Source organism: Coregonus clupeaformis, chromosome 31, assembly GCF_020615455.1.
Source record: "Coregonus clupeaformis isolate EN_2021a chromosome 31, ASM2061545v1, whole genome shotgun sequence".
In the NCBI taxonomy this organism is placed as follows: domain Eukaryota; kingdom Metazoa; phylum Chordata; class Actinopteri; order Salmoniformes; family Salmonidae; genus Coregonus; species Coregonus clupeaformis.
The window spans coordinates 34,358,295-34,372,452 of record NC_059222.1 but is presented as its reverse complement, the minus strand read 5'-3'; the positions used below and the strand labels follow the sequence as shown (position 1 = coordinate 34,372,452).

The 14,158-nt window shown below is 42.9% G+C and overlaps 1 protein-coding gene across 2 annotated transcripts in view; it reads right to left on the bottom strand.

Moving 5' to 3' along the window:
- wdr27 (WD repeat domain 27) overlaps nt 1-14,158 on the bottom strand; it is a 150,635-nt gene that overhangs the window by 120,294 nt on the left and 16,183 nt on the right. For both annotated transcript variants that reach the window (XM_041849899.1, XM_041849901.2), the window contains exons 12-17: nt 13,636-13,757; nt 11,294-11,367; nt 3,171-3,252; nt 2,273-2,344; nt 1,938-2,047; nt 1,661-1,750 (exon numbers count right to left, since the gene is read on the bottom strand). In XM_041849899.1, the coding sequence (XP_041705833.1) occupies nt 1,661-1,750; nt 1,938-2,047; nt 2,273-2,344; nt 3,171-3,252; nt 11,294-11,367; nt 13,636-13,757 (550 nt within the window). The remainder of the gene's footprint in view (nt 1-1,660; nt 1,751-1,937; nt 2,048-2,272; nt 2,345-3,170; nt 3,253-11,293; nt 11,368-13,635; nt 13,758-14,158) is intronic.

Genomic DNA, 14,158 nt, shown 5'->3' with positions numbered 1-14,158 from the left:
TACTGTCCTCTAGTGGAGCCAGTCTAACAGCACCTATCCAAGCCCTGGCCTACAGTACTGTCCTCTAGTGGAGCCAGTCTAACAGCAGCCCTATCCAAGCCCTGGCCTACAGTACTGTCCTCTAGTGGAGCCAGTCTAACAGCACCTACCCAAGCCCTGGCCTACAGTACTGTCCTCTAGTGGAGCCAGTCTAACAGCACCTACCCAAGCCCTGGCCTACAGTATGCCAAACCACCCATCCTTTCATTGATGTATGACATACACTGACAGGCCATACTAGTCTCTGTCTTAGCTGTTAAGAACCCAACCACACTGACTGACTGTCTGACTGGCGTTTGTGTGTGGATGGCAGGGCCAGATATTTAGAATCCTGTGTTCTTCTGACTATAGACAGCTCTATAAATCAACACAATTCACCTCCAAGAGAATGCTTTTAGCGATAGTGTCTTGGAACTATCAAAGCAAGCGTCAGGGATTTGTGTGTGTGTGTGCGTGCGTGCGAGCGTGAGGGAGGTTGTGGGTGAGATGGAGTGCAACTGTTGAGCAATATCTTAAATTAACTCCAGAAGCGGTTAGGAAGACATGTTGTTGTAGTGCCCATCTGCGGAGGAGAGCGCAACACATCTTTCTCCCTTCTTTCCAAACCGTCGATAAGTCCTTCTCTTTCTCGGAAGAAGGTAAAAGACAACATTTATCAAACACCTAACTCACGCTCACCTTGTGGCAGAGAACCAGATAATGCTTCACCATCACCAGGAGGTAATTTGTTTAAATCTAGAAGTTAGAGGATATGGGTGGATGTTTGGATCTTCACCTGAAGCCTTTCATCTTGAGCCTCTGGACCTGTTTCCAGTATCGTTTACAATCCCAGATTAAATAAGTAAATCATCATAGGCTAAGCCTACCCTGTATCAACAGTAAAGAAAATCTCTGATAATAGTTGAGTTCAAATAGCATTCTGAAGAGTATTCACTTAATTCACGCTATATATGAAAACAGTAATGCAGCATTAAGGCAAAGGCCAGCAACACTCACTCCATCAAACAGTTCCTAGCATACAGGCTAAAAAGCCTGTAAGATTTTAAAGTGAATGTGACTCTGGTGCAGGATACTACTTCATCATGGATAGGGAAGACTTTGGGGCTTGGATAGCTTGGGCTGAGAACAGTGTGAAAATAAGCTAGGTAGTGATTTAGTCTGTTTTCCACTAGGCTTCTAAAAACAGGGTTATAAGCTCAGTTCCTCTCTTTAATTGTCAGCCATATAGTAACTAAGCTTCACCCTCAGCAATAAAGTGGGAGAGAAAGAAAAACAATCCTCTCCACAGCGGCAGAAAAAACATTACCAGTCAGTTGCGTGGATTCTCCTCAGAGCTAGAACGTTATTCCTCAACATGATCGACAGGCGAGATAGATAAACAAAAACGGTGGTTCAATAAATAATAAAACAAATAACCATTAATCAAAAACCACACTCCGTCCTGTTCTTTGGGTTTTAAGGTTTCGGCTGCTTTGCTTTTTTGCTGAGACTTATTTGAAAGGAGAGTGAAAAGGAGGAAAAGGGAACAGTGGACCAAAACACTGTCTTGAGGTCAAATAAACACAGCTTGAGAGGTTTCTAATCAGTGTGTGTGTGTGTGTGTGTGTTCTTGCCCCACTACCTGTGTAAACTGCTGGACTGCCTGTGAGGGAGGACTTGTACAACAATACAGATCTGTCTCCCAGACCACACAGAATCTGCTTTCCATCTCCTGGGCAGAGAAGACAAAAAAATATATATATATATTAACCCAATATATTAGCTTGTATGATTCTTGGTAAAGCAAAAACAGAACATTTGAAAGTATGGTAAAAAGAGAGAAAGAAAGCGAGCGAGAGAGAGAGAGAGAGAGAGAGAGAGAGAGAGAGAGAGAGAGAGAGAGAGAGAGAGAGAGTTACCCGAGTATTGAAAGCAGCAAACTGGTGTAGGGGTTTTGACTGTACTGAGGTTAGTGTGTGGGACACTGGGTGCTGCAGTGTCTCCTGGGTAATCACTAAAGAGACATCCTCTAAAATAAAGCAGAATTATGTTGATATTCATATAGAAAAAAACTACAGAAATGTTGTACAAAACAAAGGGCCGGATTCCCAGACTAGGACTAATCCTACTCCTTGTCTAAAAGCATGTTCATTGAAGATTTTCCATGAAAGTACTTTTTAGGCCAGGTCTAGGCATTGTACTGTCTGAGCAACCGGCCAGCCATAAATATATCTGGACATGGTGGTCTGCTTACATCTTCTTGTTGGTCTTTGTAGGTCCTGGGGTCTTCTTCTGAACATTGGTCTTGGGTGAGAACATCGTCATTCTGAAAAGCAAACATATTTATGTAAAATTGCATTTTCTTCATTTGATCAAAGCATAATATAAACTTAACTTCAACCCTGAACCCTAACATATGGGCATTAATATTGATGCAAGAACAGGGGCGGACTGGCCATCTAGCATTTCGGGCAAAGGCCTGATGAGTGTGTTCGTTTTTTTGTGCAAAATTAGCATTATTTTGCTAATAATGGGGGTGGGGCCTCAAGGAAAAAAATTTGACTGGTGTATTAGAAATGCCAGGGCCGATTTCTGGTCCCAGTCCGCTCCCATGCAAGAAAACATGAAAGAGAGGGATCAGCATTTTATTCAAAAACTTTCCACATAAAATGTGACCAAAGAATAAATGAAGTGCAAGACTTGGACTGGCAACTAGAACGGTGAACAGAAACAACACTACCCAGGACCAAAGACAACAGAACAACCTCCAGAACAAAAATACACAATCTAGGCCACGATAACACACTGCTGAATTACTAGAATTTGTTAACATGTACGAAAATAACACTTGTCTTAGTTAACACCTATGTAAAAAGACAGAAAGAAATGTAACAAAAACATAATCCATCTAATATGAAGGCTATTTTAATATTACAAGTCACCCTTGTAAGGTTTTGTGTGTATTTTCTCTGTGACTTATTTCCTTGTCTCTATGATGTAACGTGCTATTCCAATGGGTTGAAAAGGACCGAAAGTCTTGCTGGTGGAAGAATTCCTCAACCGTTGGGACTCCCCACTCACATACACACTCACACACACACACACAAACGCACGCACGGACGGACACACACACACAGACACAAACAACCTACCGGGGAGACTGTGTGTATCCTGATGACTTGACCTGTGTGTGGAAAACTAGAGGCTGCTCCTTCACACCACATTTGTCTGAGCCTGAGAGGGAGAGGGATAAGACATGTAGAGTCATTGATAAGATATGCAGAGATTTATATGAACCCTTAATTCACCAACAGTATGAAGTAGTTATATTCTACCTCATATGATCATCATTAGGATAGTACAGATGTCTCTGTCTCTGTCCTCATGGAGTAAGGGAGTGAATGATGGTCTGTCTGTGTGTCTATGGGACATAGCCCATTGCTCCTCTCCTCGCTGTCAGAACCTTCACTTCTCTGGAGTGGAGAGTGAGCTCACTTTTTCCACAGCCATTAAAACATGTGTGTGGTTTAAAAAAAAAAAAAAACGTATCCTGTCGTCCGCAGGCAAAATAAGGAAAAGTCAAATAGCCTCGTAACAAAGAAAAGCTCTAATAACGTTACACGTTACGTTTGAAAAAGGAGAGGCGGTTATTTTGTGTTTTCTGGAGCATACTTTGATTGCTTTACTGTTTTAACAAAGTAATTTGTTCTTAACTTTTTTTTTATGAATGTTAAAACTGTCTTTGTATAGTGACACACTTCCATAAAATAAGAGCTGAACTGCACCGCACTGCTTTTGCAGTAAGGTAACTAGGGCAGGCCTAACAGTGCTAACTGTAACTCTGGACTAGGGTTGCAAAGCTAGCTAATTAATGAAAAAAGCATCTAATCAACAATGGCATTATTTTCAATTAACTCTGCAACTCTTCCAACTATTGTATTTTTTCACAACTGCCACCAGTTTGACAACAAAACATTTACAACAAATACATATAAAATAAATAAAGTGTTTAAGAAATATATAAAGGACATTTCATGCTGAAACCCTCATATTAAACACCAATGGTATTCACCAAGTTGATGGTTTATATTTGTGATCATGTTTTACAGCTTTGTCATTCTGTTTTTTATTTGAAAAATCATCTTATTTGATTTTATAAATATATTGTGTGATAAGGCCACACAGAGGGCCAGAGACAATTACAGACACCTGTGATTATCTGAAGTACCCAAAAAGGCCACTAGATGTTATCTGATAAAATTTCATATATTCCTTGAAAGTTACTAGAATTCTGGTAGTTTACTGGTAAACTTAGAATGTTTCCAATAATATACCCTCAATTTGCAACCCTACTCTGGACAGATAGCTGGGATTGGACTGGCATTTAGGGCTTGACTATGGGCCAAGAAAAAGCATTGAGTGAGATTCAAGCCTCCAAGTATTGTAAAAATGGTAGGTAGTGGTGCAGTGTGCCAGCTGTCTATTCCGTAATATAAGCCTGCCTCTGTGTGACTGTATGGCTGCATTGAGACTGGAGGCTGGAGCGAGTCCACAATATAGGGGGGTACTGTATTCCGATCTGGCGATTTAAGAAATCAAATCAAATTGTATTGGTTGCGTACACATATTTTGCCGATGTTATCGCAGGTGCAGCAAAATGCTTATGTTTCTAGCTCCAACAGTGCAGTAATACCTAACAATACAAAACAATACACACAAATCCAAAAAATAAAAAATTAAGAAATTAAGAAATATCAGAACGAGCAATGTCAGAGTCCGGAATATAAATATATAAATATGTATATGATGGTGTGTATACACAGTATGGACAGTATATCTGAATAGAAAAGGTGTGTCCTTCACTAGAATACAGTATATACAGTACATATGAAGTGGGTAAAACAGTATGTAAACATTATTAAAGTGACTAGTGTTCAATGACTATAGACATAGGGCATCAGCTTCTAAGGCCCACGGTATAGTACCGGGTGGTTTCCGGCTAGTTACAGTGACTAAATTCATGGCAGGGTACTGGGCGGAGGCAGGCTAGTGGTGACTATTTAACAGTCTGATGCACCTGTACTGTCTCCACCTTCTAGATATTAGCGGGGTGAACAGGCCGTGGCTTGGGTGGCTGATCTTCTTGGCTTTCCTGTGACACCGGGTGCTGCATTGTGCCCCTGAAGATACGTTGGACTGACCGTATCACTCTCTGGAGAGCCCTGCGGTTGTGGACGGTGCAATTGCCATACCAGGCGGTGATACAGCCCGACAGGATGCTATCAATTGTGCATCTGTAGAATTTCGTGAGGGTCTTAGGGCCCAAGCTGAATTTCTTCAGCCTCCTGAGGTTGAAGAGGTGTTGTGTGGATTTACCATTTCAGGTTGTCAGTGATGTGCACGCAGAGGAACTTGAAGCTTTTCACCCTCTCCCCGTCGATGTGGATGAGGGTGTGCTCTCTCGGCTGTCTCCTGAAATCCACAATCAGCTTCTTCGTTTTGTTGACGTTGAGGGAGAGGTTATTTTCCTGGCACCACTCCGCCAGGGCCCTCACCTCCTCCCTGTAGGATGTCTCGTCGTCGTTGGTAATCGTCTGCAAACTTGATGATTGAGTTGGAGATGTGTGTGGCCACGAAGTCATGGGTGAACATGGAATACAGTAGGGGGCTGAGCACGCACCCTTGTGGGGCCCCTGTGTTGAAGATCAGCATAGGGGAGGTGATGTTGCCTACCTTCACCACCTGGGGTCGGCCCGTCAGGAAGTCCAGGACCCAGTTGCACAGGGAGAGGTTCAGACCCAGGGCCCTGAGCTTAGTGATGAGCTTGGAGGGCACTATGGTGTTGAAGGCTGAGCTGTAGTTGATGAACAGCATTCTTGCATAGGTACAGTGCATTAGGAAAGTATTCAGGCCCCTTCGCTTTTTCCACATTTTGTTACATTACAGCCGTATTCTAAAATGGATTAAATAAATAGAAAATCCTCATCAACCTACACACAATACCCCATAATGGCAAACAAAAACTGTTTTTTTAGGAATTGTTGCACATTTATTACAAATAAAAACAGAAATACCTTATTTACATAAGTATTCAGACCGTTTGCTAAGAGACTCGAAATTGAGCTCAGGTGCATCCTGTTTCCATTGATCATCCTTGAGATGTTTCTACAACTTGATTGGAGTCCTCCTGTGGTAAATTCAATTGATTGGACATGATTTGGAAAAGCACACACCTGTCTATATAAGGTCCCGCAGTTGACAGTGCATCTCAGAGCAAAAACCAGGCCATGAGGTCGAAGGAATTGTCCGTAGAGCTCCGAAACAGGATTGTGTCAAGGCACAGATCTGGGGAAGGGTACCAAAAAAAACTATGCAACATTGAAGGTCCCCAAGAACACGGTGGCCTCCATCATTCTTAAATGGAAGACGTTTGGAACCACCAAGACTCTTCCTAGAGTTGGCTGCCCGGGCAAACTGAGCAATTGGGGGAGAAGGGCCTTGGTCAGGTAGATGACCAAGAACACAATGGTCACTCTGACAGAGCTCCAGAGTTCCTCTGTGGAGATGGGAGAACCTTCCAGAAGGACAGCCATCTCTGCAGCACTCCACTAATCAGGCCTTTATGGTATAGTGGCCAGACGGTAGCCACCTCTCAGTAAAAGGCACATGACAGCCCACTTGGAGTTTGCCAAAAGGCACCTAAAGAACTGTGAGAAAGAAGATGCTCTGGTCTAATGAAACCAAGATTGAACTCTTTGGCCTGAATGTCAAGCGTCACGTCTGGAGGAAACCTGGCAACATCCCTACGGCGAAGCATGGTGGTGGCAGTATCAATCTGTGGGGATGTTTTTCAGTGGCAGGGACTGGGCGACTACTTAGGACCTCAGACTGGGGCGAAGGTTCACCTTCCAACAGGACTACGACCCTAAGCACACATCCAAGACGACGCAGGAGTGGCTTCAGGATAAGTCTCTGGATGTCCTTGAGTGGCCCAGCCAGAGCCCGTACTTGAACCCAATCGAACATGTCTGGAGAGACCTGAAAATAGCTGTGCAGCGACGCTCCCCATCCAACCTGACAGAGCTTGAGAGGATCTGCAGAGAAGAATGGGAGAAACTCCCCAAATACAGCTGTGCCAAGCTTGTAGCGTCATACCCAAGAAGACTCGAGGCTGTAATCTTTTTTTATAAACATTTGCAAACATTTCTAAAAAACGGTTTCTGCATTGTCATTATGGGGTATTGTGTGTAGATTGATGAGGGGGGGAAATAATTGAATCCATTTTAGAATAAGGCTGTAATGTTACAAAATGTGGAAAAAGTCAAGGGGTCTGAATACTTTCCGAATGCACTGTATTCCTCTCGTCCAGATGGGAGAGGGAAGTGTGCGGTGCGATGGCGATTGCATCAGCCGTGGATCTGTTGGGGCGGTATGCAAATTGTAGTGGGTCTAGTGTGTCGGGTAAGGTTGAGGTGATTTGATCCTTAACTAGCCTCTCAAAGAACTTCATGATGACAGAAGTGAGTGCTATGGGGCGATAGTCATTAAGTTCAGTTACCTTCACTTTCTTGGGTACAGGAACAATGGTGGACATCTTGAATCAAGTGGGGACGACAGACTGGGATAGGGAGATATTGAATATATCCGTAAACACTCCAGACAGCTGGTCTGCACATGCTCTGAGGATGCAGCTTGGGATGCCGTCTGGGCTGGCAGCCTTGCAAGGGTTAACACGCTTAAATGTCTTACTCACGTCGGCCACGGAAAACGACAGCTCACAGTCCTCGTGAGCGGCAGTGGCCTGCGTTAGCGGCGCTGTGTTTTCCTCGAAGCGAGCGAAGAAGGCGTATAGCTTTTCCGGGAGCAAGGCGTCGGTGTCCGCAACGTGGCTGGCTGTCCCTTTATTATAATCTGGGATTGTCTGGAGTCCCTGCCACATAGGTCTCATGTCTGAGCCGTTGAATTGACTCCACTTTGTCCCTGTACTGACATTTTGCCTGTTCTACTGTTCTCTCCTAGTATGAAGATTACTAGCTGAATGTGAAAGACAAGTGCCTGCCTGCCTGAATGCCTGCCTGCCTGCCTACCTGTCTGTATTTCTACCTGCCTGTGTGTCTGTCTGTCTGTCTGCCTGAATACCGGCCTGCCTTTCTGTCTGTCTGTCTGCCCATCAGTCCGTGTGTCTGTCTGTCTGCCCATCTATCTGTCTGCCTGCCTGTCTGCCTTCATTCCTGCCTGTCTCTCTGCCTGCCTGCCTGCCTGCCTGCCTGCCTGTCTCTCTGCCTGCCTGCCTGCCTGCCTGCCTGCCTGCCTGCCTGCCTGTCTGTATGTACGTTAGTCTGTCTGTCCTTCTTTATGTATGACTGCCCGTCTGTCCGTTCGTCCGTCTGTCTGCAACACAGTACACTGACTGATTGACTGACTGAAACTGACCACAGTACACAGCTCGCCAGCTGAGGGGCAAAAGATCATGCGCACACACACACACACACGCACACACACGCACACACACGCACACACATACGCACACACACACGCACACACACACGCACACGCATACACACACCAGGAAGGGCCTGGAGAGAGGCCTCATCACCACTCATTCACTCTCCTAACCCCTCGCTCTCTTTCCTCTCTCCTCTCCTTTCTCCCATGCATCTCCCCCTCTCTCACTTTCCTCTCTCCGGTCTGCTCTCCCATAGCTCTCAGTGTGGAAACTCTGAACAGTTTCCCCTTGGCTTGGACTGTCTCCCTGAGCAGTGAGCACAGGTCCTGGTGCAACATTACACCATAAACTACAGCCTACCCGCAAAGTACTGTATGGAATCTATAGAAAGGCAGTGGAGCATAACTCTTGCCACAAAAACAAACACCTACTCTGACCTCACTGGTAGGAGTGGAACCATTTTCTTCTTATGTGGAAGATGTTGTCACACAAGACAGGATACAAATCAGAAACTTTTTAGTGGTTTCAAAGAATCCACAAAACATTTGTAACTATTCTATAACAATAACACACGTGCCAGGGAAAGTCATTGATTTGTGGCCTCGTTTTGCAAAACAACTTGAGGATCATTTAAATCAAGAACGTGCTGTCATGTTGTCCATCTATTTCGATAAACTCTCTCTCTCTTATAATTTGTATGTAGAATGACTGAGGAGCTCAGTTCTGGTGACTTTTTAAAAGGACATTCTACTCCAAAATGAATTAAAATAAGTATGCTGACACCATCTAAAATAGAATTTCCACCTCCAGAAATTAGCACAATAGCACATTGTTAAAATTATTTTAACATAATGGGCCATGTACAGTATATAGCCTATGCATGGTCCATGTTATCAGGTATGCTATTAGCAATCAACATTATCACCTTTAGAACAACTGATGCAGAAAAGTGCAAATAAATAGGCTGAAGCATGGGGTTGCCTATCTGCATTTACCCTATTGGACTAATCATTAGCCATCTCAAATGTGATCTTTTAACTAGTTATTATCATATTTATGAATTTTATGTCCCAAAAAACTTGCATAAACACTGAATATAATGTAGGCCTACCTGTTAGGGTAACTCGCCACCTGGGGTAAAAAGCCCCCTGCCTGCACTTCTCACAGAAACCACTTCATGACACAATTTTCCCCCCAACACTTTCCCTGGTTTCCACTACTCTTGCTCAACAAAAAATATTATCTATCATCACAATTTTATAAGTCATTCCAAATAAATGATTTTGAGGTAGAGAGACGTTGTACCCCAAGTCACCCTACAATTGACCGGTGTTACATTTAGTCCCAATCGAATTGCGGAGCGGTAACGTGCTTAACCACGCTTCTGCTAAAAAACCTGTTCGCGCATATTTAGGAGTTGAGAAATAAATAAAGTAGGAATGGAAAGCTGGGATTCCCCTCTTTTTAACAAAAGCCATTAAAACTGCTGTTTTCGCAATTGCAAGAATTGTTGTGCATTGACTGCTTGTCAGAATGCATGTTTCCCTCTCTATGGCACATACAACATTAATGTACCACGAGAGGAATATTTATCTAGCATAGAACAACAAGCCGACTATTAACTATTCTACTATGGGGTGTTCGATTTTTCTATTAATTACTTGTTTTGTTTGTAGAGGAAAAGTACATGTATAATGTTCTAGCATCTTCAAAATGCGCCTCAGCAGAAATATTGTTTCATGTTCCATATTATTTTTTTGCGTGGCGGCAATGATTTTGCTGTGGCGCAGCACCACGGCAAAATGAGTGCAGGGTTAACACTGCAACTCTGTGTGTGCAATCTGAGGAGCTGAGAGTAAAGTTATTTTAAAATAATGCATCTAAATCACTGATAGAATAATTTCAGTCAACATACAACATATATTCCTTTTTGTACAATTCTGTATTAGCCTGACTACCCATCCACATTGCTCCAGCCAAACCCCACGTCCACTAGCGTTTCTTCTGTGGAGCTATCAACAGAGCAGTGGAATTCAATTCAGGATGAGTCGTCAGGCAAACTCTGTATGTGCAATACACAGGAACTGAGAGGAACCTAATAATGTATGCTTCATGGGTATCTACTGTCATGCAGAGGAAGAAAACGTGTCTGTTCAGAAGTTTGGCCATCCCATCTGTTGTGCAGAGGAAGATAATGTGTCTGTCCAGAAGTTTGACCATCCCATCCTGTTATGCAGAGGAAGATAATGTAATAATCCCATCCTGCCCTCCATATTTTCAGATAATGATGATCAGTAGCTTTAGTCTATGCGGTTGCAACTAGCCAGGGGACGAAGTTACAGTATCGCTAGTAATAATAGATGTAAAATCCCACTATGGAACATGATACAATTTAAGGGAGGTGACCTGTAGCCAAACTAAGTAGTGGACATGCCAATCATAAAAGAAAACCATACAACGGACCGGTCATTCCTTTAAATAATATATATACCTAATACTGTTATATGCCATTTAGTAGACGCTTTTGTCCAAGTGAATGCATATTTTACACATGTATTTTAGTATGGAAATCAAACCCACAAACCCTGGTGTTGCTAGCACTACACTCTTACCAACTGACCCACACCCGACCACAAACTCAAATTCATTCAACTGTGGTTCTTGGGTAACACTGTGTAGGCTATAACATGTGGTTGTGTGCATTAGTGCTTGAGTGTGTTTATGTGTGACGGGGTAAGCCCAGTTTGTGTGTGTGTGTGTGTGTGTGTGTGTGTGTGTGTGTGTGTGTGTGAGAGGGATAAGCCGGGAGGGTTGACACTTGCTGCTGACCTGTTTTTGTGGGAGGTTTAGGATCCTTCTTTTTCAACTCAGCGGTGAGAGGAGATTCAGCCATCAGAGGGGCACTAAAAGAAGGAGGAAAGGAGGAAGAGGAAAACAACTAAATTGCTCCTTTGCTACTAGAAATAAAAAAGCTGTGTGTGTGTGTGTGTTGCATTTTCCAATGGATGGTTATGGTTGAATAACCCCCGCCACCCACTTTCTCAGCAGTATGATACTGTTGAATCAGCACAAAACTACCCAATATAAAAGGTTTAGAATAGGTATTTAAGATGATAATGGCAGGGAGAGCAGGAGGGGATGGCGGATGAGGCTAGGGGGGCACACAGTCAGCTGTAAAGTGAAGTACCGGAACACACACACACACAAACAAGCTGGGTGGTGCCAGTCGGGTGCCCTGGCATACGTCTGTGTGAGAGGCACACACACATACACATGATGGCGATGGATAGACCATGTAAAGTACCCCTACCCACACACTGCGTGCCAGTCGGGTGCCCTGGCATGCGTCTGCGTGAGAGGGAGAAAGTGCTGTTTCTCTATCCTGCTACTCTTTTATGAGTCAACATGCCCAATTACACTGAACTAATGGTGCCAACACACCTCAAGCAGCAACCGGTATAGTGAATGGGGTTTGAACCACCATAGATACACATGCACGTAAGTCATTGGTTTGAACCAATGTGTGTACAGGGCCCAACCTTATTACTCTCTGTTTAACCCTGCAAAACCATCCATACATTTACATTTACATTTTAGTCATTTAGCAGACGCTCTTAACCAGAGCGACTTACAGTTAGTGCATACATTTTTTTTTTCCATACATGCCATGGAGTTACATAATTGTGAAATTGACATCTTATTTTTCACAGTGCTGTAAGGTCAAGCTGAAGACAGTTTGCTGTCAAAACTTTGGTTGTTAATTGTATTGCATCAGTGCGACAGTGTGCAACTCTCTCTTATTTTTTGTAAAGTCTTGGCCCAACATGAGTTTAGACATTCTTTACAGTTCATACTTTATTCATTACAGTTTACACGGTCTTCGATGCACAGAGACTCTCATTTGTTAGAGATGTCCACATGGTTCGTACAGACAGTGGCAAGTCAAATTCAAGGACTTTCAAGTATTTTTCAAGCACTAATATTTATTTTCAAGGACCATCAATTTGTAATAGTTCCTATTATGCAATTGTTTCTAGTCACCACCGGATGGCAATATATCGCCACAACCTCATGAAAGAAACAACAAACTTACTTTTCATCACTACCTTAACAGTTCTACTCAATAATACGTGTTTCACTACCTATTTACTACATACATGAGCGGTACATCAGTACTGATTATGTTGACTGATTTCCTTATATGAACTGTAACTCAGTAAAATCTTTTAAATTGTTGCATTTTGCGTTTATTATTTTTTGTTCAGTGTACATGATAATAATATTAAATAGTTTTTATATTTAAATTGTCTTTATATTTTACTAAATTTTTGGTCCCACAGGCTGTCCCAACACATAATGACATGAAAGTGAATTCTGACATTAAAAGGCCCTTAGTTGACTCTAAAATGTTGTATTCTATACCCATATGAAGAGAAACAAGTTATTAATGTGTTTGATAAGATTAAAGATTCTCTCAGGGGACACTATTTAAATTTTAGGGGACCCCACATGGGTCCCGGACCCCAAGTTTGGGAACCACTGTACTACTAACATCTCTCCCTGCTTGCTTCAATGCTTCCTCTCTCTGTGTATCTCCTTTGCCTCCTTCATTGCAGCCTGACTCACCACTGTCTGTCTCACTACTCTCTATAAAGTACAGGTATTTTGTTATGAGAACTTATAGTAGCCCATCTTTTGATTATAGCTAACTTAATTTCAGTCAACTTCTCCTGCTAAGGTCAGGCTCCGTTCAACGTTTGCTTCTAACTTCATCCTTCTAGCCAGCTAGTTATAGCTAGCTACCTGGCTAATAGCCAGAGCCCTTGAGCTACCTAGCTAGCTAGACATCTGACTGAAATATCAGCGACCATTTACCAGTTGAGTCAGGTTTTTTTTGTTAGCGGGATGATATCGATGTGACGTTTGGCGCCTAATCAGTCAGTTCTGTAAAACTCGGTATTCCGCCTGGAAATAAATTAGCAAGACCAATTCATTTTTCTAATATTTTTCATATTAACATATTTGATCATTTTCTGTTCTCCTCTCATTTTAATTCAAGTACTTTAAGCAACTCAAGCACCTAGTGCGAACCCTGTGTCCACTACACAGATATACCCTCCACCCCAAACAGGATCTTCCCCAGAAGTACACACACACACACACACACACACCTGGGCATGACGGAGATCCCCTCCAGGTGCTGACAGAGGTCGTCCACGGACCCTGACCCCAGCAGTCTCACCTCCAATACAGACAGCAGGGCCTCAAATAGAGAGGTCACCACAAAGATCATCTGGAGGAAGGGGGAGAGAGAGGATCAAATTATGTGAGTACTGTACTGTGACTGAACCCTTTTACTCTGTGAGGAGCATAGGTCATTGACAAATGTACTGTATGAGGAGTACTATATATTAGCGGTGTGAACGTTTAAACATTTAAACGAAATTGGGATCCTTAACGTTAAGAAAAATCCTTTACGTAGAGTTGAAGTCGGAAGTTTACATACACTTAGGTTGGAGTCATAAAAACTTGTTTTTCAACCACTCCACAAATGTCTTGTTAACAAACTATAGTTTTGGCACGTCGGTTAGGACATCTACTTTGTGCATGGCACAAGTAATTTCACTTATAATTCACTGTATCAGAATTCCAGTTGGTCAGAAGTTCACATACACTAAGTTGACTGTGCCTTTA